This window comes from Mytilus galloprovincialis, chromosome 4 (genome assembly GCF_965363235.1).
Source record: "Mytilus galloprovincialis chromosome 4, xbMytGall1.hap1.1, whole genome shotgun sequence".
In the NCBI taxonomy this organism is placed as follows: Eukaryota; Metazoa; Mollusca; class Bivalvia; order Mytilida; family Mytilidae; genus Mytilus; species Mytilus galloprovincialis.
This window is the reverse complement of record NC_134841.1, coordinates 89540379-89568347: the sequence shown is the minus strand read 5'-3', so window position 1 is coordinate 89568347 and position 27969 is coordinate 89540379. Positions and strand designations below refer to the sequence as shown.

General features: G+C 32.5%; 1 protein-coding gene across 2 annotated transcripts; it reads left to right on the top strand.

Annotated features, from left to right (window-relative positions):
- The first annotated feature begins 35 nt into the window (after positions 1-35).
- Positions 36-27969, top strand: LOC143073334 (aldehyde dehydrogenase, mitochondrial-like). 2 transcript variants are annotated; one of them, XM_076248785.1, is made up of 14 exons: positions 36-245; positions 10374-10478; positions 11549-11689; positions 13868-13947; positions 14295-14344; positions 16645-16706; positions 18030-18158; positions 18508-18621; positions 23332-23434; positions 23978-24162; positions 24822-24986; positions 25229-25386; positions 26135-26249; positions 27472-27969. In XM_076248785.1, exons 1-14 carry the CDS (start codon positions 123-125, stop codon positions 27502-27504), a joined length of 1563 nt encoding a protein of 520 aa, XP_076104900.1. In that variant the 5' UTR covers positions 36-122; the 3' UTR covers positions 27505-27969. The 2 variants fall into 2 exon arrangements, with proteins under 2 accessions (XP_076104900.1, XP_076104901.1); XM_076248786.1 differs by lacking the exons at positions 36-245; positions 10374-10478 and adding an exon at positions 10561-10658.

Sequence of the window (27969 nt, the reverse complement as noted above, 5' to 3'; positions counted from 1 at the left end):
CGGAGGAAATACCCATAACCTATTTTTATCAGACTTGAGCGCATTGATATTTCAATTAAGTTACCTTGACCTCTCCAATAGGTAGTGTTGTTTTGTTTTTTGCTTTACGGAGTTTAAACGACATGGCAGTACTATTACGAACAAGATTTGCACGTCGGTTGGTGAACTGTGCATTGAAGTATCAGTCATCATGTATGTCAAGTGTCCCAGAGCCTATAACGAAGCCAGACGTTCAGTATGCAGGTGTAAGTAAAAATATGCTGTGGTGCAATTATTTTTTTTGGAAGATATTTATAATTAAACATGTTAAATAAAACTTTGTTTTTTTAAAACGTAATTTACACGAATTTATGTTATTCTTGATTATCAACCGGATACTGGTGATTATTTTGATTTCTTTAAAATAAATAACGTAAAAATGGGAAAGTACGTGGACACACAGCAAATATTGTCAGTCCGCGGCTGAGGTCCGAGGTCAAAGTCTGACTTCTTAAATGTCTTATTTCACTGGGGTAAAGCTGATGACCGTAACTGCATTCACGGTCATCCCAAGATGTCGGATGAAAAATTAGGTCAGTTTCTGTATTGTCTGTTAAAGTGTTTCTATACCATTTTCTTTACAAATCATACATTGAAACGATGTAAATTTATAAAAGAATCACTCAAAAATCACTAATTACTTCCGAGAAATGTGCATGAAACGGGAAATTCGATTTGAAAAAATCGTTAAGATGACCGTAAATCATAATCAAAATATTTTCTAGATGACCGTAACATAAAACAAGGATGACCGTGATTGGTAAAAAGATGACCGTAACTTGTAAAGGATGACCGTAATTTTTAAAGACTGACTGTAATTTATATAGGACGACCATAACTTTTATAGGATGACCATCAATTCTAAGAAATATTCGTATTGTATTCAAAGCTTTTTTGTTGAGTTTGTCGATCTCAATAAGGGCTTGGTTAGCGGATATAAATATGTTTCATAAATTTCTTTTTAACCGGATTTTTGTGACAAAAATGTCGGTTATTGATTTGGGGATGTACGGCGGGCGGGCGGGCGGGCAGGCGGGCGGCAATCAAATGTTGTCCGTGCATTAACTCATGAACCGTTCAACCAAAGCTTTTAAAATTTTAATATGTTGTTACTACTACAACTAAATGAAGGTCAAGTTCAATAATGGCGATTTTGACTTTTACCGTTCAGGAGTTACATGTATGGTTCTTGAAAGATTGAAAAATGGAGTTTCCAGTCGTGTGCGTGCATTTACGCATGCACTGTTCTACCTAAGATTCCCAAATTTTAATATGTTGTTACTGATGACAAAATGAAGGTCAAGTTCAATAATGACGATTTTGACTTTTACCGTTCAGGAGTTATGGTTCTTGAAAGATTGAAAAAATGGTGTTTACAGTCGTGTCCGTGCATTTTCTCTTGAACCATTCTACCAAAGCTTTTGAAATTTTTATATGTTGTTACTAATGGCAAATTAGAGGTCAAGTTCATTAATGACGATTTTTACTTTTACCGTTCAGGAGTTATGGATCTTGAAAGATTGAAAAATGGTGCTTCCAGTCGTGTCTGTACATTTTCTCATGAACCATTCAACCAAAGCTTTTGAAATTTTTATATGTTGTTACTGATGGCAAATTAGAGGTCAAGTTCAATAATGACGATTTTGACTTTTACCGTTCAGGAGTTATGGTTCTTGAAAGATTGTGAAATGGCGTTTCCATTCACGTTGTTGCATTTACTCATGAACCATTCAATCTAAGCTTTTCAAATTTTAAGATGTTGATACTGATGACAAAATGGAGGTCAAATTTGATATTGACGATTTTCACTTTCACCATTCATCAGTAATGGTTCTTGTGATATTGCCAGGACACAAATAAATATTAATAAATCCGGTTTGCTGTCGTTGTGACAGCCTCTTGTTTTGAACTATAATATAATTGGCCATATTTAGGATTTATAACAATGATAGTAAATTGCATATTTCTCGTAAACAATGAAATATTTATTGATATCGACGTTAAAATTTAACACAAATTGACAGCGATACGACGAAAATTTGAAGAAACATGAATGTGTCCCTAGTACACGGATGCCTCATCTACACTATCATTTTCTATGTTTAGTGGACTATGAAAATGGGATAAAACTGTAATTTGGCTTTAGAATTAAAAAGATCATACCATAGGGAAAATGTGTACTAAGTTTCAATTTTATTTAACTTGAAGCTGGACAAACGGACAAACAAACAGACGAACGGACGCACAGACCAGAAAAACATAATGCCAATAAATGGAGCATTAAAAACATTAATAATACATACGAATATTTGGTAATCGAGCCCATGTGTATGGTTCCAGAGGAAGCAGATTAAAATCTTAATTTGTCTTGATATATGCAGGCGGAAACACTTTTGAAATAGAACAAAAGAATCTAAGCTCTGTGTTTATCGAGAAAGCGATAAATGTTAACTGTAATGTTTGATATAGTAACAAAATTTTAAAAAGTTAATAGAAACAAATAAAACGACAATTTTCTTATTTAAAAAACACCATTTGCATAAGTTTTCAATGTATCTATTACATAGTAATGCAAAACAATAAGATATCAAGTCGACGACATGGTTCTTATCGGGGCCTTTTATAGCTGACTATGCGATATGAGCTTTGCTCATTGTTGAAGGCCTTACGGTTACCTATAGTTGTTAATGTTTGTGTCATTTTGGCCTTTTCTAGATAGTTGTCTCATTGGCAATAATACCACATCTTCTTTTTTATATATAGTATCTAAAGTTGGATGTAGAAAATGCATAACCTCCGATTTTTTTTTTATCACGGACGGAGAACATATCAATCTTTTAGTTCAGAAATTTTCGTGTCTGCCCTTCCATTATGTGAATCAAGAAAAAATTCCCCAAAACAGGTAACGATTGTATCGAAAAGAGAAAAATCGAGTGCACCTTTTTATGTTAGGGCATGTTTGGGGTGTATATTTTGTCTTTAAAACGTACAAAGCAAGAGTATTTTATATAGCATCTCGCTTCAGATTCTATCATTATTATATATCAAAGCTACATACAGGTTGACTTTATAACGTAAACAAATGACAGTACGAAAAGATGAAATATATGGGTCAAGTGAGATACCTATCTATTGAATCACAAAAACAGAGTAGGTGTGTTCGAATAGCTATTTTTTCTAAAAGTACTTGACGACAGTCTTTTAATTTGGATGATGAAAATGGATATCTTCGAAAAAATATGATTTTCTTGTGTGTGATAACTAGGGTTTATAATCTTCAACCACTGAAAATGTTTAGTCTGCTCTTCCACGAAATATTTAATTAGAATTTTTTTAAATGCTTAAGAATTTTCAAAAATTCCATCTGACAGCCGAACAGACAATATTTTTAAGTTGAATCAATGCAGACAATATCATTAACTAATGCTCATTAGCTAGTAGATACATTTGTCTTTAAAAATATAACTGACATATAGCGATCGATCGTATTGGTGCTATGTGGATAAATTTATCAGTTTTCAAGAGCAAAATTGTCAGAGCGTCATCCCTACAATGGCTTCCATTTCTACGATTGTGAGCATGAACTGGCGTAATGGGGAGATAATTTTGAAGAAGTAGAATCCTGACTGTATGAATAACATTTCTGTATATATACAAATTGACAACGTTCCGCCTTGTGATACGCTTTTCGTACAATACTATTTTAAGGATCTACTTTGCTGGAGCTCACCTTCACTAGTTTATTCGAATGATATTTTCAAAATATATCTGTTATTTTATTTGCACGACAAAATGAAAGACGATATAATATCAATGGGTGTACATGCAATTTTTTGGCATTTTTAAAAATGTGTATTTATTATAGGTCATTAAAAGGAATCCCAGAAACAAACAAAAATCTTTTGTCGAGCAGGTGAAGGCTGTGCCACCCTTTTTTTTTTTATTATGCTTGTAAGGTGTCATTTTATCGCGCTTTTGTGGCATGTTTTCCCTTCCTGTTCATTTGCATGTCTTTTGGCAATCATTTGATACAAAAAGATAGTTATATAATTACGGATATTTCTTAGAATTGAGGGTCATCCTTTAAAAGTTACGGTCATCTTAATAGCAGTTACGGTCAGCCTTGTTATGAATCGCTGATTCTGTTACGGTCATCTCGATTGTGATTTACGGTCATCTTGGCGATTTTTTCAAATCGAATTTCCCGTTTCATGCACATTTCTCAGAAGTAATTAGTGATTTCCGAGTGATTCTTTTATAAATTTACATCGTTTCAATGTATGATTTGCAAAGAAAATGATATAGAAACACTTTAACAGACAATACAGAAACTGACCTAATTTTTCATCCGACATCTTGGGATGACCGTGAATGCAGTTACGGTCATCAGCTTTACCCCAGTGTTATTTGATCTTATTTTATAAACAAATTTATAACCATTAAAACTTACATCCAATTGTCACTGTTTTTTTTTTTTTGTTAATGAAATTTGAGTGATAAAAATTAGTTTTAAAACTAAAGAAGTTCAACTTTTATCATGATTTATTTTGGGGGAGGTGGAGGTCATAAGTTCTTTAAATTAACAGTCAGACAGTTAAAGATTAAAAAAAAACATTTATTAATTTTGTTAAGTTTTATTATTAATCAAGCTATTGACATTGCACAATGTCATGTTTTTTTCTCAAACTGTTTTATGTTAGTATTACCAAGGATTTGTATAGTTAGTCTGAGACTACTATAACACTGTGTTATAGTAGTCTCAGAGTTAGTATTGTCTAACTATACAAATCATCTTTATGCAGATGGAAAACTGGAAAACTTAAAGGAGAAGAAGAAATCCTTGGTATTACATCTGTTCTGATTGGATTTTTTATAGACTCAGGCCTGTCAAGCATGATTTATAAATTTATAAGTTGTAATCGACATTAAACATTAGATCAGTACCTTTTTCTTCTGTCCTTTGTTAGTCATGTTGTTGTTTTTTGTGTGTGCCTATTGTGTCAAACTGTTTTCCAACTGAGTTCAATTATACATTGTGTCATTGACAGTATTTATTAAAGTAATGCAGTCCATTTGTTTGTCTATTCATACATATGTCTTCTGTTCATATGATAATTCAAATTAGGTTAAACCAGGAACACATATATATAGGTATACTGTTCCCAGGTTAAACCAATTCTCATGAAATTTTAACACCAGAACATAGAATTTATGGACCAGCAACAAACAGCTGTTAAACAGTTAGATGACTAATCCATAAACCTAATGATGTTTGCTGTAGTGTAGATGATTCACACACCAGCATGCAATGCTTTAATCTGAGGCTATAGGTAATTTGTAGGTCAACTTTCGCGGTAAACAATGTCAATGGGGATACATGCATATATGAGATTGGGGAGAGAAACGGCAGTTTTCATTCTTTCTGTAAAGTTCTGTTTTTAGAATCTTCCTCCAATTCAGGAGCACCTCAATTGATGAGTAATTATCCACTAAAATCAAAGTAAATGTATCTGCATAGGTGGATCCAGGAGGGGACCGCCCCCCCCCCCCCCTTTCGTGGGAAACATTTGGTTGATTACATAGGGAATCTCTGAAGCATGACTGGAGCGGGCCCCCCCTTAGGTCAGTCAGTGCCCCCCCCCCCCTTAGGAAAAGTTCTGGATCCGCCACTGATCTGAACACTTAAAATGTGACATTTAGTATATGATAAGTAGTCTTCAATTAAAGAATAATTTTGTGTACCAACATAATTATTGTAATGGTAAATTTTTTTTCATTTTTTTTATTAAATGTTGCTATTTGTAGTTTAAGCTATTTATCGTGAAATTTACAAATATATCAAAATGTGGGATCTGGAAGCAAACTTCACACAGCTTATATAAATCATATTGGATTTTATAAGTACATGTATCCCTGTGATGAGAGTTGTAACTGGGAACTTTATTAATGGAAAATTAAAACTGAATAGATTTTTCAGTCCTCACTTTCTTGAGAAAAAAATAAAAAATCTTGAGAGTACTGTCACAAAAAATTGAGGATGGTCCTAGCCTGCTGTTCAGTGGTATATAATGAAAATTCTAAAATGTATTGTAGTAGTTGTTAAATTCAATTGAGTTTTAGATAACTAACTCCCAACTTTAATTAAATGTTTTGATTTAGAAGGTGCAAATCTCATTGGTCCAAATTGTCTCTATGATGAATTCTTGACTAAGGAAATGAAATAACAATAAACAATTATTTTCATTATTGTCAACCTTTCTATATGTTCTAGCTGTTCTTTTGCTCATTCTTTGTATGTAGACTATCAAAAGATACCCCCTCAAAAAATAGAAACAATGGCCGTCTTTTCCCTCAGAGCTCTTTGGCTCTTCAGCTCTTTGATTTTTTAGCTCACCTGGCCCAAAGGGCCAAGTGAGCTTTTCTCATCACTTGGGGTCCGGCGTCCGTCGTCCGTCGTCGTCGTCGTCGTCGTCCGTCGTTAGCTTTTACAAAAATCTTCTCCTCTGAAACTACTGGGCCAATTTTTACCAAACTTAGCCACAATCATTATTAGGGTATCTAGTTTAAAAATTGTGTCCGGTGACCCGGCCAACCAACCAAGATGGCCGCCATGGCTAAAAATAGAACATAGGGGTAAAATGCAGTTTTTGGCTTATAACTCAAAAACCAAAGCATTTAGAGCAAATCTGACATGGGGTAATATTGTTCATCAGGTCAAGATCTATCTGCCCTGAAATTTTCAGATGAATCGGACATTCCGTTGTTGGGTTACTGCCCCTGAAATGGTAATTTTAAGGAAATTTTGCTGTTTTTGGTTATTATCTTGAATATTATCATAGATAGAGGTAAACTGTAAACAGCAAAAATGTTCAGTAAAGTAAGATCTACAAATAAGTCAACAAGACCAAAATGGTCTGTTGACCCCTTTAGGAGTTATTGCCCTTTATAGTCAATTTTTAACCATTTTTCGTAAATCTTGGTCATCTTTTACAAAAATCTTCTCCTCTGAAACTGCTGGGCCTAATTAAACCAAACTTGACCACAATCATCATTGGGGTATCTAGTTAAAAAAATGTGTCTGGTGAACTGGCCAACCAACCAAGATGGCCGCCATGGCTAAAAATAGAACATAGGGGTGAAATGTAGATTTTGGCTTATAACTCTGAAACCGCAGCCTTTAGAGCAAATTTGACATGGGGTGAAATTGTTTATCAGGTCAAGATCTATCTGCCCTGAAATTTTCAGATGAATCTGACAACCTGTTGTTGGGTTGCTGCCCCTGAATTGGTAATTTTAAGGAAATTTTGCTGTTTTTGGTTATTATCTTGAATATTATTATAGATAGATTAAACTGTAAACATCAATAATGTTAAGCAAAGTAAGATTTACAAATAAGTCAACATGACGGAAATGGTCAATTGACCCCTAAGGAGTTATTGTCCTTTATAGTCAATTTTTAACAATTTTCATAAAATTTGTAAATTTTAACTAACATTTTCCACTGAAACTACTGGGCCAAGTTCATTATAGATAGAGATAATTGTAAGTAGCAAGAATGTTCAGTAAAGTAAGATGTACAAACACATCACCATCACCAAAACACAATTTTGTCATGAATCTATCTGCTTCCTTTGTTTAATATTCACATAGACCAAGGTGAGCGACACAGGCTCTTTAGAGCCTCTAGTTTATATTTTTCATGTTTAACTTTTTTTTAGCTGACTATCCCATACCCATCTTAGAGCTCATTGCATCTAGTTCAAAAAAGTAAATATGATTTTTTAGATAAAAACTGTTGTGGGATTTTCACTGTCATGACTGTATGACAAAATTATGTATTTATATTAAAGCAAACATTGCAAAAATATTGATTCTTTGCTTTTGTCTCCTCCTACTTTACTTCATATATTGATATAACCTTATCCAATGTTTGAATAGGAAGAACAAGGCCAAAGACACTCATCTGTTTTGGGGAGTTTTTTTTTACTTAAATACATGGTGACAAAGAAACTATATTTGTTTATTTTCAAGTCAATATTGTTTGCTTTGTTTATAATTACAACTTACTATCTCATGTTAATAAAAACTTATTATATCATTAGTTTGTGTGAAAAATTGAATTTTGAAAAAATTTACAATCTATTCATCCAAACTATTCTATCAATATTATAGATTTAGTGTGTCAGAACACTTTTCTGGAGTTTAATATCTAAAGAAATTGAGAAAAAAAAATTCTATTTTTTTTTATGCCATTGCATCAAATTTGTTTTGGACAAAAGGTCTTTTCTGTCCATCTTTTAGTCCATCAGTAACACATAATAGACATATTTTCACTAGTATGCAAATTTGTCCGCCATTACATAAAATCACACAAGTTCCCGTAAACTTTGTCATCACAATTTTAAAAATTTGATGTCACAATTGAAGTGATTGTTGCTTTACGTCAGAAGGTTATACGGAGTAGATCTGAGGTCATTTCGGAGAGCTTTATTTTTGAAGTTAAAGTGCTAATATGTTTATAAATGGAGCTTTTGTCTCATCACATTGTGACATAATAGTTAGACACTACTTTTTTAGGGTTTCTGACAGGAAGGTACAAGAAAAATAAGCTTGTACACTGTGACCCTATTTATCACTAACTCACTATCATTACTTCAGATACAATAGTAACTGTGTTCCCTATTACCAATCATATCAATTGTTTTGCTATCGTGTGCAGCAGATTTTTGTTTGCCATTCTCATTGTACATGTAGTTGCATTACAATGAATTTTTATATTTGTGTACAACAGATTTTGTCTGCCATTCTGTTTGACCTAGGGGTCTTTTTGTTGTATTGTTTTTGGTTGCTATCACATCTCGTTTCACAAAATAAAAAAAAACAGCTTAAAATAATATTAATCTGAAGCCGACATTTCTGTTGTAGTGATTCAGCAGAAAGAATACAATATTTCTTTAAATAAACTTTAAATTATTAGATAGTTAAAACCACCACAGTCATTTAGTTGGGAAGTACTTGGTTTATTTATAAACATGTATACCTTATATTTAAAATTTGTCTCCATGGTCTATTTGGTAGTTAAACATGAAGGTTGTTTTGATTTTATTTAAGAATGATATTGGTTTACAATGATATAATATTGAATGATTGAGTACAAATGTCCCAGGAATGATGGCTGACTGAGTTCAAAGTGAAAAATCATGTTTGCCAGTTGTCAGTCAAGCATAGAATGCTGGTTAGTACATATGTTATGACTCGAGAACAACATTTGCATAATCAAAATCAAAATTACAAAAAAGCGAGACATATCTCTGTGAAAACAGTTTATTTTATTCTACGTACGATAGTACTATCCTGAACATACTCACCAATACTGAAATCCTCTTTTTCACCAGTAGTGATAAAAGTGTTGTGTTTTGTTTTCTTTGTCATATTTATTGACCAATTTATTATTTTGTATACTATATATATCATGATGCTCTTGTTGCACACAATGTGTGCCTGAGTATATTATTATAATTGTAAACTAAAACAGTATATATTGTTATGCATTTCTATAGAACAGTGAATGCTTTGTTTTAACAGCCCAACTGAATTTTTGAATTGGATTTCAACCCTGTGTTGTACTAATTTTGGGACGAATTATTTAAAAAATTCAGAAAAGTGTACCATATGCACAATTTTATATTAAGGGTTTTTGAATTAAATTCAGTTTTACAGTACGTGTCAAACATACTATTTTGTTTAACATTATTGAATTGGACCAAATCGCTAATTTCTTTAAAATTCAAGACCCATATTTTTTGTACTTGTTATTTCACCCTGACCTTTTTACTATATTATGCATAATATAAGAAGAAATAAATCATGATATATTCTTGAAATTTAATCATAAAATAATGCATGCAAATGTAATGATTTTTATGCACAAATAAAATGCACCCATGAGTGAATTTATGAATAAAAAAGATCGATTACAACAACTAAACATGCTAATTCAACAAGCAACATATTCACACCCATGCTCGGTTAATTTTGATAAGTGCACAGCATCACCAAAAAACTTAATCAGTTTTTTCTTCTCTTACTTTAGGGGTTCATTTATGGTCTGGGTATGAATGAGGTTTGTTCTATGTTAGTGATATTGAAGGTTATTAGTAAGGTTAAGAGTTAAATGTAATAGTCAGGTATGCATTTGTAGAAAAGGAATGCTGATTATTTTGTCTGTAAATACTGTCAATGTACTTAAGTATGCATATAATGATTTATTCATTACATAGAGTGTAATGAATTTAAAAGACACAAACTTGAAACAAAAATGATTATATTTTCAGATTTTCATCAACAATGAGTTTGTAGATTCCGTCAGTGGAAAAACCTTTCAATCAATCAATCCATCAACAGGGGAGGTCATCTGTGACGTGGCTGAAGGAGACAAGGTAATAACAGGTTCATAGGGGTCAAGGTTAAGGAGATAAGGTCATCTGTGAAGTGGCTGAAGGAGACCAGAAAATAACAGGTTCAAAGGGGTCAAGTTTATGGAGAAAAGGTAATAACAGGTTCATAGGGGTCAAGGTTATGGAGAGAAGGTCATCTGTGATGTGGCTGAAGGAGACAAGGTAATAACAGACTCAAAGGGGTCAAGGTTATGGAGAAAAGGTAATAACAGGTTCATAGGAGTCAAGGTTAAGAAGACAAGGTAATAACATGTTTGAATGAAACAAGGTAATCACAAAGGTTTGAATGAAGCCAGGTGTTCACAAATGTTTGAATAAAACAAGGTATTCACAAAGTTCTCTTTGGTATTCATAGAAGTTTGCATAACAGAGACAACTGTATTAGCTAAATTTTGAATGAAACAAGGTAACAACAGGTTAGATAGAGACAAGGTAATCACAGAAATCTGAAGGAGGTAGGGTAATAGGAGAGATTTGAAGGAGACAGGGTAATCTTAGAAATCTGAAGGAGATAGGGTAATAAGAGAGATTTGAAGGAGACACAGTAATCTCAGAAATCTGAAGGGGATAGGGTAATAGGAGAGATTTGAAGGAGACAGGGTAATTACAAAAATCTGGAGAAGATAGATGACTAAAACAGATTTGAAGGAGACGGTAATCACAAAGGTTTGATAGAAAAAATGATAATCACAGAGATTTTATCTAAACAAAATAAAAGTTTTGACACCAGATGACCTGGAACGAACCAACTAAGTAATAGTGACTGGTCCGATAACATTGAACAATGAGCAAAACCCATATTACACTCTTTTCTTAATTATTTGTTCACAATGCACATACCTAATCAATTTTTTAGAAATGTTTTATTTGCTGAAATTTTTCAGGATCATATACTTCTATCATGACCATTAATTGAATAAGAATGAACTGATTAAGTATCTAATCTCATTTCATAATAAAGATAGCTAGGCATACTTTTTATGGAACAAAAAAAAGGTGGAAAAAGACATAAGTAGAATGTATGATTATTATTTGGTCATCTTTTACAACAGGCTGATGTAGATAAAGCAGTTAATGCAGCAAAAGAGGCCTTCCGACTGGGATCACCATGGAGACGGATGGATGCTGCTCATAGAGGACTTCTGTTGAACCGACTAGCAGACTTAATGGAGAGAGATAGAGGTTACCTAGCTGTAAGTCAAAATCAGAGAGCGATCGAGGTTACCTAGGTGTAAGTCAAAATCAGAGAGATCAAGGTTACCTAGCTGTAAGGCAAAATCAGAGAGAGATCGAGGTTAACTAGCTGTTAGTCAAAATCAGAGAGAGATTGAGGTTACCTAGCTGTAAGTCAAAATCAGAGAGAGATTGAGGTTACCTAGCTGTAAGTCAAAATCAGAGAGAGATCGAGGTTACCTAGCTGTAAGTCAAAATCGCAAAACATAAAGCTCATATAGAGTCAACCATCATGGATATATAAATATCAAGGAAGAAAGAACTTAGTTAACACATCTTCGTATTCTTATGCACCATTTATTATGCCCCATTTATGGGCATTATGTTTTCTGGTCAGTGGATCTGGTTGTCCGTCCGTCTGTCCCGCTTCAGGTTAAGGTTTTTGGTCAAGGTAGTTTTTTGATGAAGTTGAGGTCCAATAAACTTGAAACTTAGTATACATGTTCCCTATAATATGATCTTTCTAATTTTAATGCAAAATTAGAGTTTTGACCCCAATTTCACGGTCCACTGAACATAGAAAATGATATTGTGAGTGGGTCATCCGTGAAGTATGGACAGATTCTTGTTATATTATAAAGTTGGGCTTTTATTACTATAAAGTTGGACTATTATTGCTATATGTTTAGACTTTATTGCCATATAGTAGTCATTATAGGGCAAATTATTTATTTTCTGATTGGTTGAACATCTTTGTGGTATCTGTGTACTTAAATATAAAATACATTATAATTTATTGATAATAAAACTTTTCATTTTAATAAAAAGTTAAATGTTTAATGTATATAGGATAAGATGGTTGTTGGATTTTAATAGTTTAAGGAGCAGGCCATTCATTAGGAGGCGGTACCCAGTACTTTTACCCTCCTATGCTATTGACAAGTACCGCCTAAATGTAGAAATTTTTATATAAGATATTCATGGAATAAATTGTAAAGTTCCACCTAGAAACGTGGAAAGTACCAGTCAACATGAAAGATAATGAAACCCCTAAAGGGGTTGTGTTAAGCATTTAGCAGTCATTGTGACTATCAAATGTACTAATAAGATAGATTCCCAAGATTAGATATTGAATGTTACTTTACAGGGTGATAAAATTTTCATCTTACTCTTTAACAAGGCAAGTGTTTGATGAGAGTTTTTCCGGTATAATGATATCATAATGATAGGCAGGAAAGAGCATTAACCTTAATGCTGACTTTCAGTATAATTGAAAATATAATCATGTTGATATTTTACAATTCTGTAGTTGTGCATCTCATTAAAGAAAAATCATGAATGCCATTTTAAGCTGTCACTTTGACATGGTTAACAAGTGAAGATAAAATAAAACAAATCACAATATTATTTATCTAATTTTGAGGATATTTATGTGCTTAGAATATATATATTTTTTAATTCTTAAACATAGGCTTTTGATATTTGGTAACTGGTCTGTTTGTGGGGATTGGGGTCATGCACCTCCCCTCATAGGTTACTGTTAATTCAGAAAATTTTGTGATGTTTTATTATTGCGATAAATGCGACAGGGTTCTAATCGCAATAACTTAAACTCACATACTGAAAATTTTTATATGAATTAAACAGGATTTTTCTTAATATTGCAAAAATTAATATCCCTTTTTTAGTTTGAAATAACAAAATTGTAATAATAAATGCATGTAATAATTTCTGAATTTAGGGTAATTGTTAATTATATGGAAAACAATAAAGATTCCCATTCATTAACCATATAATAATACTAAAATAAGTTATTGTGCCTTTTCTTTACTGTAGTAACTAGTACCATATGGTACTCTTAATTCTTATTTTTGTTCCTCATTTTTGATTTTAAATTGGTAGATATTTTATCCTTATGTTTGTATTGCTAAAAAGTGTACTGAGAATTATGATACATGATACCTTTCTTTTAACCTCATATCATTTTGATAGTCAGAAAGTTGTACAATTATATGTTAATGAGTTTAATAGAAAAACAAATGACATGGGGTATCTTTCAGTACGTGCACAGCAAAAAACACACAAAAAGCATAGGAACAGCGTTTTATTGCTATTTTCATATCAGAGTCACATAATTCCTATTTCTAGACAAAACTATCGTCTTATAATCATTCTAAAGTGAATATTTATATTTTCAGTCTTTGGAAACTCTTGACAATGGAAAGCCTTATCAAGTGGCCTTTGCTGCTGACCTTGAACTCTCCATCAAATGCTTCAGGTATGATTATAGTATTGGTACACAATTTTTTATCTCGGATATTGTGCAGGACATCTTATAATGCAAAATTTATAGACCACCAGTGATGGTGTAACTGACTTGGGACAGACGCATTCAAATGTTATGGTTTGAGATTAGTTTTAATAACTGTTAAAACAGATATGGTTTTCCGACAATAAATAATTACCAGTGTTTTGTCATTGCCAGAGTTTGCCTGACATCATTGATGACCAATTAAATAAAAGCTGAGATAAGTAATTATTTCCAGGATACACCTGTCTTGACTGCAATATTTAGAATAACAGAAGTTACCTTACTTAGATGTGTTTTTCTTCTTTTTAACACAGGTACTATGCAGGATGGGCAGACAAAAACCATGGAAAGGTTATTCCTATCTGTAAGTCAATTGGCATTTATGATTTTGTTTTTACATTAAGGGAAGGACCTTAAAAATATATTTTTACGATAGAAACATCTTTGTATAAGCCCTTTTGCAGTAAAATATCTCTTTGAATAAAGCTTATCTAATTATACAGGACATCTTAAAATAATTCTGTTTTTGCTGTTTTTATACAACCCCAAAAAATTTTTGGGATCGTATAATGGTATGATGTCGTCGTCTGCGTCGTCGTCGTCCGAAGACACATTGGTTTCCGGATAATAACTTTAGTTTAAGATCTTCATGAAATTTTTTCAGAAGGTTCAATATCACAAAAGGAAGGTTGGGATTGATTTTGGGGATGATGGTCCCAACCGATTAGGAATTAAGGGCCCAAAAGGGGCCCAAAACAAGCATTTTTCTAGTTTCAGGATAATAACTTGTGTAGAAGTATTTCAATTGCTCTGAAAATCATACTGCAATGTTTAAAACCACAAGTAGAAGGTTTGGATTCATTTTAGGGGTTATGGGGCCAAAGTTTAGGAATTAAGGGCCAAAAAGGGGTCAAAACACGCATTTTTCTAGTTTCAAGACAATAACTTATGTGTAATTGTATGGATCTCTCTGAAATTGTACCACAATGTACCATATAACAAAGGGGAGGCTGGGATTAAGTTTTGGATTAATTGCCCAAAATATGTTGGAATTAGGGGCCAAAACAGGGCCAAAAAGAAGCATGTTTCTAGTTCCCAAACAATCATGACAATAACTTGTGTTTAAGTGTATGGATCTCTCTGAAATTGTACTACAAGGTTCAATCCTGCAATGGAAAGCATGAGATTGAGTTTAAGGGTAATGGCTCCAAGGGGGTTTTAAAAAGTTGGGGGGGGGGGATTTTTTGTTTACCATTTTTTGAAGGGCTTCCTTTTTTTTCAAAATTTTTCAAATTTCAAATTTTGAAATGTTTCAAGAAGAAATCTTCAATTGCACAGTATTGTGCAATAGATTTGTTAGATCTTTGACCACATTAATTTTGTGACAAAAACCTATATTATGTCAAAAATTTGATCACAATCCAAATTCAGGCAGAATCAAGCTTGAATATTGTGACCAAATTTGCCCCAACTGTTCAGGGTTCAACCACTGGGGTCGTATAAAGCTGCGCCCTGCGGAGCACCTGGTTGAAATTTTGTTTCAGAAAAGCTTTCTGTCTACGAGAAACAACATAAAAAAATGTGGTGCACTCTGACTAACTCACATAGCCGGTTATTTAAAAGTGTGAAAAGACTGAAAAGATGATAACGTGATTCCTTATAATTTAATTCTAAATTCCTTTTTTAAAGAGTTAATCATTAAAAAACATAAATAAAGTCATGGTCACATAACAAAATTATGTCTATGAGCAGATAGGCAAAAACTTTCAGCCAATTAGAAGATGTGTTACATTCAAAATTAAATTATTTGATGATGAATATGATCATTTTTAGTTCAGACACTGCTTTTTAGTGAAACCCTTAATTTTTGTATTATATATTTTCTAATATTTCAGAGTCAAAACAGTTAGATATAGTGAGTTAAAAGAGGAAACTTATAATCTGTATGTCCCTCAAGAGAACCTATTTCTTCATTCATTAAAACAATGTATAAACCCATGTATTTTTAAACTTCATTTGTTTGAGTAAATCAAATATGAATGTATTCCTAAATGTATTGTTTTTGAAAGTATGATATGAAAAATTATATATCTGCTTCATATATTATGAATATATTAGCCTGAACTAGGAATAGATTTCATATTTGTCCATTTTCTAGAAAATTGTCACTTTTTTCAACTTTTTTTCATGATTTTTTTTGTGGAGCCACACCTTGTCCAATGAAAATTTGATTGAAAAGTAAGGATTAAAGTATATAAAAATACAAGTATATTAAAAATATTTCAGAAAACATTCTTGTGGGCAAGGTCTCCACCATGAATTTTTCAGAAAATTGCCATAAATTTTGCCAAATTATAAATAAAATCTTCAGTTACATTTCTGTATGCTTCAATAAGTAAGATTGATTGATTGTTGGTTGTAGTGGGATCTTTTTTTAGTCCATAGGTTTCTCTCTTTCTTGGTACTTTAACCAGTGAGTTGATATATTGGATCTTTTCTTAGTCCATAGGTCTCTCTCTCCCTTGGCACTTTAACCAGTGAGTTGATATATTATATGATACTACTATATTACTATAACAGAGATTCCTAGTTTAGAAATAAAGTGTTACATTTGATATAAAAATGTTAGTTTCATTAGATTGTAAAGATGTCTTTTAATTATAGGTGGTGATTTCTACAGCTACACAAGACATGAACCTGTAGGCATCTGTGGACAAATTATTCCTGTAAGTTCATTTGAAAATTAGTCTCATGGTATAATTATTACCCATTCATATATTGAAGGCTTTTGCCAGTGACCCATTCATATATTTCTCAATTATCTTATATATATTTTTTTGCATCCTAATTTGAAATAAAGGGAAGAACAGCATATATACAAATATTTCATCAAAAGATGAAATCCACTAATTCTTGGACGCATTGTTTTGCACCCCATTAATATATTTAAAAAACACAGGTATTCCATATGGTGGCATGTCTTTGTATACATGTATAGGAAGGGACCCCCTCCTGTCTAAATGGGTATCTGGTATCAAGTTTGTTATGCTTATTTCACAGTTTTGTGATATTATTTTTCAACAAGAACACCCCCTTTGACTGGTGTATATTTTTTAATACCTTGTCCTAAAGACACCAATCTAATTCAAATTGTCAACATGTTGACCAAACATGACCAATAAAAGCTGGAGAGTTATTAAGTGTTTTTGTAAATTTAGTGGTACACATACTTTATATATATTTTCCAGCAATTTAAGAATAATATTTTTATAGGGGAGATCACTTTTGCACACATACATGTAAATTCAAATCAGGGGAGACAACAGAATTCATGTTGTCCTTTTTATGGCCCTGCAACGAAGTTGTCAGTGCCATATAGTAAGTTTTACCCTTGTACGTAATTCCAAAATTCTGTAATTCGTTGTCGGTGCCTTATAGTTTTACCCTTGTCAGTAATTCCGAAATTCTGTAATTCCGAAATTCCATCATTCCGTCATTCCGTCATTACACAATAAACCATTATACAGAGTTTTTTTCAAAATGCCTTCAGATATTGGGCTGATTTTTGGTATGTGAGTTGACCATGATAAGTTACAGATCAAGTTTAAGTTTTGTTCCACTACGCTAATTTTTGCCGAAATTACGGGCTTTGGATTTTGATAAATTGTTGAAAATCACTGTTACACGGAACCTTTTTTCTAAACGCTTTCAGATATTTGGCTGATTTTTGGTATGTGAGTTACTCATGATGAGTTACAGATCAAGTTTAAGTTTCGTTCTGCTCCGCTAATTTTTGCCAAAATTAAGGGTTTACAACTTTGAAAATTGTTGAAAATCACAGTTATACAGACTTTTATTCTATACGCCTCCAGATTTTGAGCTGATTTTTGATATGTGAGACTACCATCATGTTTGTGTCCACGTGTGTTATTTAAATTGTAGATTTTTCAACTTTTTGAGACGGGGCCGTTTGTGTCGCTTTGACACATCTAGTTTAAATTTTAAATGTCTGCTGTGTTCATTGATATGCATGTTTGATTTTTTTTCAGTGGAATTTTCCTTTGCTGATGCAGGCATGGAAATTAGGACCTGCTTTATCAATGGGTAACTGTGTTGTAATGAAGACAGCAGAACAGACGCCACTGACAGCTTTGTATGTGGCTCAGTTAGCAGCAGAGGTAATATAAAATAATTTTACTGCACCAGATGTGCATTTCAACATTTTATAATGTCTCTTTAGTGATGCTTGTGCCCAATGTTATGTCTAATTTTAAACTATTTATATTATATATTGATTTATAACAGTATCTCAAACATAAAATGTTAGGTGTCTCTAGTCATCTGCGAGATTGATATTAAGCAAAAATGAAATAAACGTGTATTGATGTATCTGATACAAAAAATTTTGTTGGAATAAAACTTTTTAGATCTTTGAAAATTTGTAGAAAAAAAACTGTGGGCAGCAGCATACATTAGAATGGAATCTTCTGTGACATTATTATCAGTTTTAATTAACTACATTTACAGGCAGGGTTTCCACCAGGAGTATTGAACATTGTACCAGGTTATGGTCCAACTGCTGGTGCTGCTATAGCCAATCATCCAGATGTAGACAAAGTGGCCTTTACTGGATCTACAGAGGTTTGTATTTACTCTAGGGGGGGGGGGGGGGGGGGGGCTACTTCAATAGTTAATTGATAGGGTGTGCCACTGGGGTTCTGTTATTCCACCCTTTTCCCCCTTATTGTTTGGGTTTCATGTGGTGTGTAATGCATTACTGTAAAAATGGAATACCAAAGTACCAAAAGAGAAAAAAATGGTTAATAAAAACAGCAGGGAACACCAAGAAAGATGACAGACAAATAAGTTATGGGAACTTTTTTTACCTAATAATATATTTCTGATAGTTTTCCCGACCTATTCACATATATTCAAACTGGAAAAGATGACCTATTTCAGTGCCATGTCCTATCACCTTTTTATACGCCCGTCGTCTTTTAGACGGGACGTATTATGGTATACTGTTGTCCGTCCGTCTGTCTGTCCGTCCGTCGTCCACACTTCGGACAATAACTCAAAAACACTTTCACCAATTTCCATGAAACTTAAGTGAATTGTTTATATCTATTGACGTAAGCTCCCTTTTGTTTTTTTTTAATTTCAGATTTTAAGTTTTGGATTTATGGGGCTTTATTCATAAAAAAGGGGGGATTTTCAACACTTTGGACAATAACTCAAAAAGGCTTTTACCAATGTCCATGAAACTTTGGTTAATTGTTTATATCTATTGATGTAAGCTCCCTTTCAATTTTTATAAATTTCAGATTTTAAGTTTTGGATTTATGGGGCTTTATTCTTAAAAAAAGGGGGATTTTCAACACTTCGGACAATAACTCAAAAAGGCTTTCACCAATGTCCATGAAACTTTGGTGAATTGTTTATATCTATTGATGTAAGCTCCCTTTCAATTTTTATAAATTTCAGATTTTACATTTCCGTGTTATGAATTTTTATGCTTAAAAAAGGGGGGATTTTCCAATTTTGGGACAATAACTAACACTTTCACAAAATTTTATGCAACTTTGATAAATTATTTATATCTATTGACATAAGCTCCCTTTCCATTTTTATAAATTTTAGATTTTACGTTTTCTTAAGTAATGAATTTTTATACTTAAAAAAGGGGGATTTTATGAAACTTTGGTTAATATATTAATGTAACATCCCTTTTGATTTGTATATATATTTGTAGTTGATCATATAAATTCATTTAAAGCATAAAAGACAAGTTAAAAGAGCAACGGGCGTATCATGCGCTAAAGCGCAGCCCTTTATTAGCTCACCTTGCACAAAGGGCCAAGTGAGCTTTTCCCATCACTTGGCGTCCGGCGTCGTTAACTTTTACAAAAATCTTCTCCTATAAAACTACTGTGCCAAATTTTACCAAACTTGGCCACAATCATCACTAGGATATCTGGTTTATCAAATGTGTCCGGTGACCTGGCCAACCAACCAAGATGGCCACCATGGCTAAAAATAGAACATAGGGGTAAAATGTAGGTTTTGGCTTATAACTCTGAAACCAAAGCATTTAGAGCAAATCTGACATGGGGTAAAATTGTTTATCAGGTCAAGATCTATCTGCCCTGAAATTTACAGATGGATCTGAGAACCCTTTATTGGGTTCTGCCCCTGAATTGGTAATTATAAGGAAATTTTGCCGTTTTTGGTTATTATCTTGAATATTATTAAAGATAGAGATAAACTGTAATCAGCAATAATGTTCAGCAAAGTAAGATCTACAAATAAGTCAACATGACCAAAATGGTCAGTTGACCCCTTAATGAGTTATTGCCCTTTATAGTCATTTTTTACCATTTTTCATAAATTTTTGTAATCTTTTACAAAAATCTTCTACTCTGAAACTGTTGGGTTAAATTTAACCAAACTTGGCCACAATCATTATAAGGGTATCTTGTTTAAAAATTGTGTGTGGTGACTCGGCCAACCAACCAAGATGGCGGCCATGGCTTAAAATATAACATAGGGGTAAAATGTAGATTTTGGCTTATACCTCTAAAACTAAAGCATTTAGAACAAATCTGACAAGGGGTTAAATTGTTTATCAAGTCAATATCTATCTGCCGTGAAATTTTCAGATGAATTGGTCAACTGGTTGTTGGGTTGCTGTCCCCCAATTGGTAATTTTTAAAGAAATTTTGCTGTTTTTATACGACCGCAAAAATTGAAAATTTTTTGGTCGTATATTGGTATGATGTTGGCGTCGTCGTCCGAATACTTTTAGTTTTCGCACTCTAACTTTAGTAAAAGTGAATAGAAATCTATAAAATTTTAACTCAAGGTTTATGACCACAAAAGGAAGGTTGGGATTGATTTTGGGAGTTTTGGTCCCAACATTTTAGGAATTAGGGGCCAAAAAGGGCCCAAATAAGCATTTTCTTGGTTTTCGCACTATAACTTTAGTTTAAGTAAATAGAAATCTATGAAATTTTGACACAAGGTTTATGACCACAAAAGAAAGATTGGGATTGATTTTGGGATGGTTGGTTCCAACAGTTTAGGAATTAGGGGCCAATAAAGGGCCCAAATAAGCATTATTCTTGGTTTTCGCACAATAACTTTAGTATAAGAAAATAGAAATCAATGAAATGTAAACACAAGGTTTATGACCACAAAAGGAAGGTTGGGATTGATTTTGGGAGTTAAGGTCCAAACAGTTTAGGAATTAGGGCCCAAAAAGGGGCCCAAATAAGCATTATTCTTGGTTTTCGCACCGTAACTTTAGTATAAGTAAATAGAAATCTATGAAATTTAAACACAAGGTTTATGGCCTTAAAAGGAAGGTTGGGTTTGATTTTGGGAGTTTTGGTCCCAACAGTTTAGGAATAAGGGGCCCAAAGGGTCCAAAATTGAACTTTGTTTGATTTCATCAAAAATTTAATAATTGGGGTTCTTTGATATGCCGAATCTAACTGTGTATGTAGATTCTTAAGTTTTGGTCCCGTTTTCAAATTGGTCTACATTAAGGTCCAAAGGGTCCAAAATTAAACTTAGTTTGATTTTAACAAAAATTGAATTCTTGGGGTTCTTTGATATGCTGAATATAAAAATGTACTTACATTTTTTATTATTGGTCCAGTTTTCAAGTTGGTCCAAATCGGGGTTCAAAATTAAACTTTGTTTGATTTCATCAAAAATTGAATAATTGGGGTTCTTTGATATGCCAAATCTAACTGTGAATGTAGATTCTTAATTTTTGGTCCCGTTTTCAAATTGGTCTACATTAAAGTCCAAAGGATCCAAAATTAAACTAAGTTTGATTTAAACAAAAAATGAATTCTTGGGCTTTTTTGATATGCTGAATCTAGACATGTACTTAGATTTTTGATTATGGACCCAGTTTTCAAGTTGGTTCAAATCAGGATCCAAAATTATTATATTAAGTATTGTGCAATAGCAAGAAATTTTCAATTGCACAGTATTCAGCAATAGCAAGAAATCTTCAATTGCACAGTATTGTGCAATAGCAAGAAATCTTCAATTGCACAGTATTGTGCAATAGCAAATATTTTCAATTGCACAGTATTGCGCAATAGCAAGAAATATCTAATTGCACAATATTGTGCAATAGCAAAAAATTTTCAATTGGAGTTATCTTTCTTGGTTCAGAATAGTAGTTGAATCAACTTAAATCATTGTTTTATACAATATACAATTTTCACTTTTACTACCAACCAATCTTTACCATTCAGTGATAACAAGCACTTTATTTTACATTTTAATGTTTTATGATGTATTTAAGAGTAGTTATTGTTGCAAACTCCATTAGAAATTTGAATTGATATCAGTTTTGGAAAAAGGGAAAGGGGGATGTGAAAAAAAAAATTTGGGGGGGGGGGGGTTAAATTTTTCTCATTTCAGATTTCATAAATAAAAAGAAAATTTCTTCAAACATTTTTTGAGAGGATTAATATTGAACAGCGTAGTGAATTGCTCAAAGGCAAAAAAAAAAATTTTAAGTTCATTAGACCACATTCATTCTGTGTCAGAAACCTATGCTGTGTCAACTATTTAATTTTAGATTAAAATAAGTTTTAAGAAGAAATCTTTAATTGATTTGTAAAATCTTGACATTTGTTTTGTGTAAAAAACCCATATAATGTCAAAAATTTGATCACAATCCAAATTCAGAGCTGTATCACGCTTGAATGTTTTGTCCATACTTGCCCCAACTGTTCAGGGTTTGACCTCTGCGGTCGTATAAAGCTGAGCCCTGCAGAGCTCCTGGTTGGTTATTATCTTGAATACTATTATAGATAAAGATAAACTGGAAACAGCAATAATGTTCAGCAAAGTAAGATCTAAATATAAGTCAACATGACCAAAATGGTCAGTTGACCCCTTAAGGAGTTATTGCCCTTTATAGTAAATTTTTAACTATTTTCACTAATTTGGTAATTTTTTGTAAATTTTTACAAAATATTTTCCTCTGTATCTAAAGGGCCTAGTTTATAATAGATAGAGAAAATTGTAAGCACCAAGAATGTTCAGTAAAGTAAGATCTACAAACACCTCACCATCAGCAAAACACAATTTTGTCATGAATCCATCTGTGTCCTTTGTTTAATATGCACTTAGACCAAGGTGAGCGACACAGGCTCTTTAGAGCCTCTAGTTAGATCATGTAAATGTAATGAGATGAAGGGTCCAATGAGGTATCAAACCAACAAATCAAATGACCAAAATACTTTTTTTTTGCTTTCCTCTTAAATAAAATACAAGATATTAGTATATGAACTAAAGTTAGAAAATTTTATTTATTTACTTAAGGTTGGAAAAATAGTTGCCAAATCTGCAGCTGAGTCTAACTTAAAGAGAGTGTCCCTTGAATTAGGAGGAAAGAGTCCAAATATCATACTCTCTGATGTTAATAGTACGTACTTTAAAATATATTGTAAATAAACAAGTCTTTAAGCTTACATATAAGGGACAAGTATTGTAGAATAGATAAAATAAGCAAAATATTTTATAACAGCACAGAATAAGATTCTTCTTGCACAGACTGACTTTGGAGAGCATAGTAGCATAGAAGCTATAAACAAGACTTGAAACTAACAAAACATAACAATCATCATAGATTGTAGAAATATGCTACAAACAACATAAACAAAATTCAGTAAGTGGTTTACTCGTGATTTCAAAGTAAAACCCTTTCAAGTTAGAAATGTATTGAAATTTTATATTTGTGGCTACATTTTCATTTGCGACCATCTTGTCTATTTATCCAACAAGTCATCCAACATTTTTTGCCACACTTTTACTCTGTCAGAAACCTTTCTCTTGTTAAGTTCTTTGAATGATGATTGCTGGTATACTTAGCACAACAATACATGCAACTTTTTGTATTAACCAGTACTAAAAAAAAGCCAATATGTGGTCAGATTAAAATGTTACAAGTTGTAAATTTCTTTACTAGTCGAGAAAGCTGTTGAAGATGCCCATTTTGCCTTGTTTTTCAACATGGGTCAGTGTTGTTGTGCAGGAACCAGAGTGTACGTAGAGGAAAAGATCTATGATGAATTTGTAGAACGTAGTACAGAAAGAGCAAAGAAAAGGACTGTTGGCGATCCATACTTAAAAACAACAGAACAAGGACCACAGGTTAGTCCAAGGAGGATCTTACTGTAGATAATTATTTAGATCATTTAGTAGTAACTTGCAATACACAAATAATAGAGTTTCCATCTTTTATGAAAAGCAAAAGAATAATAGTCACAGTTTGATTTAATACCTTATCCTTAGGTAAATTGCTTTAAATCAAAGTAATAACATACATATGAGCTTCATCCCATAGATATTGAAAAAAGTACACATTTCCTTGTACATGTATAAGACTGATTGATAAAAAAGTACACATTTGCTTGTACATGTATAAGACGATTGATATTGGAACATTCAAATACAAGATGAAATTGAATTTTGGTCTGTTTTGTAGATTTTCATAAACATATGTGACTTCTAATTTTCCAAACAGTCACAGACTTTCCATAGAGATTTTCAACAAGGTTAACAATTGTATTGATATTTATTTGCATAACATTGATTTCTATCTGAGGCATCTCATTTTAAACTTTAAAAAAAATGAGAAAACAGAAGTCTTACTATAGATGCTACTTATACAATAACAACCTTGTATATATACATGGTCGGGTTGTTGTGGCTTTGACACATTCCCCATTTCCTTTTTCAATTTTATGTAAAAATATTTCTATTAACAGATTGACATTGACTTGACCTTGTATAAATATTTCTATTAACAGATTGACCAGGATCAGTTTAACACTGTAATGAATTATATTGATATTGGAAAAAAAGAAGGAGCAAAACTGACAACAGGTGGAGCTAGTATCGGGGACAAGGGATATTTCATTCAACCCACAGTTTTTGCAGATGTCAATGATAAAATGACCATTGCTAATGAAGAGGTAGGATAAAAAACAATGACACTAAAAAATAAAATATAATCTAACTTATGCTAGACAATCTTTTGGGTTAGCTAGAAAGCTGGATTGTAAATTGTTTAAAAAAAAAAAACTATAGTTACAAAGGTAGAATTTTATGGAGGTCTTGAAAAAAGTAAAAGAAAGACAGTAGTCTTGCACATTAGTTTGATCACTGTGTAGTAATGTTAAATGATGTGAAAATTTCTTATATGGTACTTTTATAGATCTTTGGTCCAGTGATGCCAATTATGAAGTTTAAGAATATTGAAGAGCTGATTGAGAGAGCAAATACGAACAGTTATGGTTTGGCAGCAGCTGTTCACACCAAAGACTTGGATAAAGCCAATTACCTAATCAACAGTCTCCGAGCAGGAACTGTATGGTAAGTCTATTGGTAACAATATTCTAAGAACTGGCTAGTAAGTTTGCTTTGAGGGGTCACTTCAAAACCTAATTGATAAGGGGTGATGCTGGGTTTCTGTTACCCCACCCTTTTCATATAATTTAGATTTCAAAAATGTATACCTTTTCATATATTGCATAGGTAAAAATGTTATCTTTTCTAATATTGATTGTGCTTTGTTTGGTGTGTAATGTAACAGTGGAATACCCAAGTGCCAAAAGAGAGAAAATTGGTTGATAAAACACAGCTGTGAACACCAAGAGAGATGAAAGACAAAGTTTTGTGAACTTTATTGACCTCATCATATATTTCTGATAGTTTTCCCCACCTATTCACATATCTTTAAGCCTAAAAAGGTGACCTATACCAGCAGCACATCCTATCACCTTGTATATAGGAAGTGGACCCCCCGTGTAAGTTTATAGGCAGCCAAACATCAAATCCCCTCCTGCATTACAATAAAACCAGAGTATCCCCAAGCACTGGCAGATTCTTGAAACAAAAGTAATTAAAAAATACTGAAAGCCATGATTATTCAAGTGATAAAATCAAACTTTATCAACCAAAGGAACGAATGAAAAACAACTGCCATATTCCTGATTTAGGACAGGAATTTTCCAAGAAAATGGTGTGCACAAAGGATGTGTATTTTAGTTGGATTGTCGAATTTATGATTGAATACCTGGTAAATTTATTATTCCTTATTTTAATTTTACTTTTACAATAGGGTGAACTGTTATGATGTGTTTGATGCTGCAGCACCGTTTGGTGGATATAAGATGTCCGGACAAGGCCGAGAGTTAGGAGAATATGGACTACATGCGTATACAGAAGTTAAAAATGTAAGTATAAACATTGTTTTAATCATTTTGATGCTACATTTTTGTAACTCTATTTTACCTGAGATCAATCATTCTGTAGTCTACATTATTTTCATTTTGTGTTAATTTAGAGGCAGCATAAAAACAGAAAATTAGTTCAATTAGTCTGGAAGTAAGAATAATATTAATATATATGTTCATGATACATAACTCTTTATCTTGCAATACACACATCATCATTTTATCTATCTTTTCCAAAGTATAAATAAATATGATATAGATTTTAGACAAGATATTTATTTCCATATGGTGAATGGTTTTATTGCACTTAGAATAATAAATATTCCAATATTTTAAGGGGATCTCATTGGGGGGGTTCCAATCCCAAATCCTACTTACTGTTTTGTCAGATTCCCGTATCCCGCTTACACTATGAACGTAACCAATTTTCATTTTTTTGTCATTTCCCGGGTCCCGCTAGACCTCATTTCCTGTTTTCATGACACAATAATTTGATTTTCACGTGTCACGCTTACAAAAAATCGGCAATCCTGCGTCACGCTTAGACCCCAATGAGACCCACTTTTAAGACAAAAGACTATTAGGCTCTGTACTCTTAAGTGAAAAAAAACTGCCATTTGTACCCTTTTAATTTCAAAATTTATTTATAAAATATTGGATTGAGTATCTACTAATTCTGTATTGCTCAACGGTCAAGCAGTAACAAATTGTAAACTTCAAGGTCATTTCAAAGTCAGTATGTGAAACCTTTAACAACAGTAATGTACCCAACTGATGGAATGAATAAATCTTTATTTTTAATGAATAGAGAACTTTCCTGATTCATTGAAATGTAATGCCTCCCCAGTACATGGTATAGGAAAGATATAGCTTCCCTGCTAAACTGAAGGTTTTAATCAGTTATTGACATACTATGTAGAATAATAACCGACTTTGATCATGTAATAGAATATTTCCCTGCTGACAGAAATATTGTAAATTTTATAATTAAGTACAATGTAAATTTATTCCTGATTTGGAAGAGGATGTAAAAATCTTATTTACCGAAATACTATATTTGATTTGTAAAACAGTAGTTCCTAAATTGCTTCACAGGGACATTTGTAATCATTCTGAATCAGAACAAATCCTGACTTGGTACAGGCAAATGAAAGCTTCCCTGTAGTAAATATTGGTACACCATTTAATTACCTTAATTTATGTTTTATTTATATATTTACAGGTTACTGTTGCACTTACACAGAAGAATTCTTAAAGAACTTATCAACACACAGACATTCAATATTAGCACTACTCTTTAACATGGTGTTTTTATTGCACTCTGAACTTTCGACACTTGATAAGTTACCTCAATATCAAAGCTTTGTATTCTTAATATTTTCACATACATTTTACATGTATAAAGCAATGTAATAGTGTTTTTTTTACCATTTATACAATCATGTTGAACTGTGATGAATTTTACATCTTGTTGTTAACAATTTTATTTTGGGATTTTGTTATGTTTTATGAAAGTATTATAAACAGTTAATTTCATGGAATTGAATTGAATTGACCATATGGAGCAGAATTCAATTACAAGATGTGGTTGTACATGTCTTGATTTAAGAAAGACTTCTATAAATTGTTTAGTATAACAAATTTGAAGAAGTGTTATTATGTCATTTGTAGATATCATATATAAAGATCCAAATAAAACATATATTTAGATATTGCATAA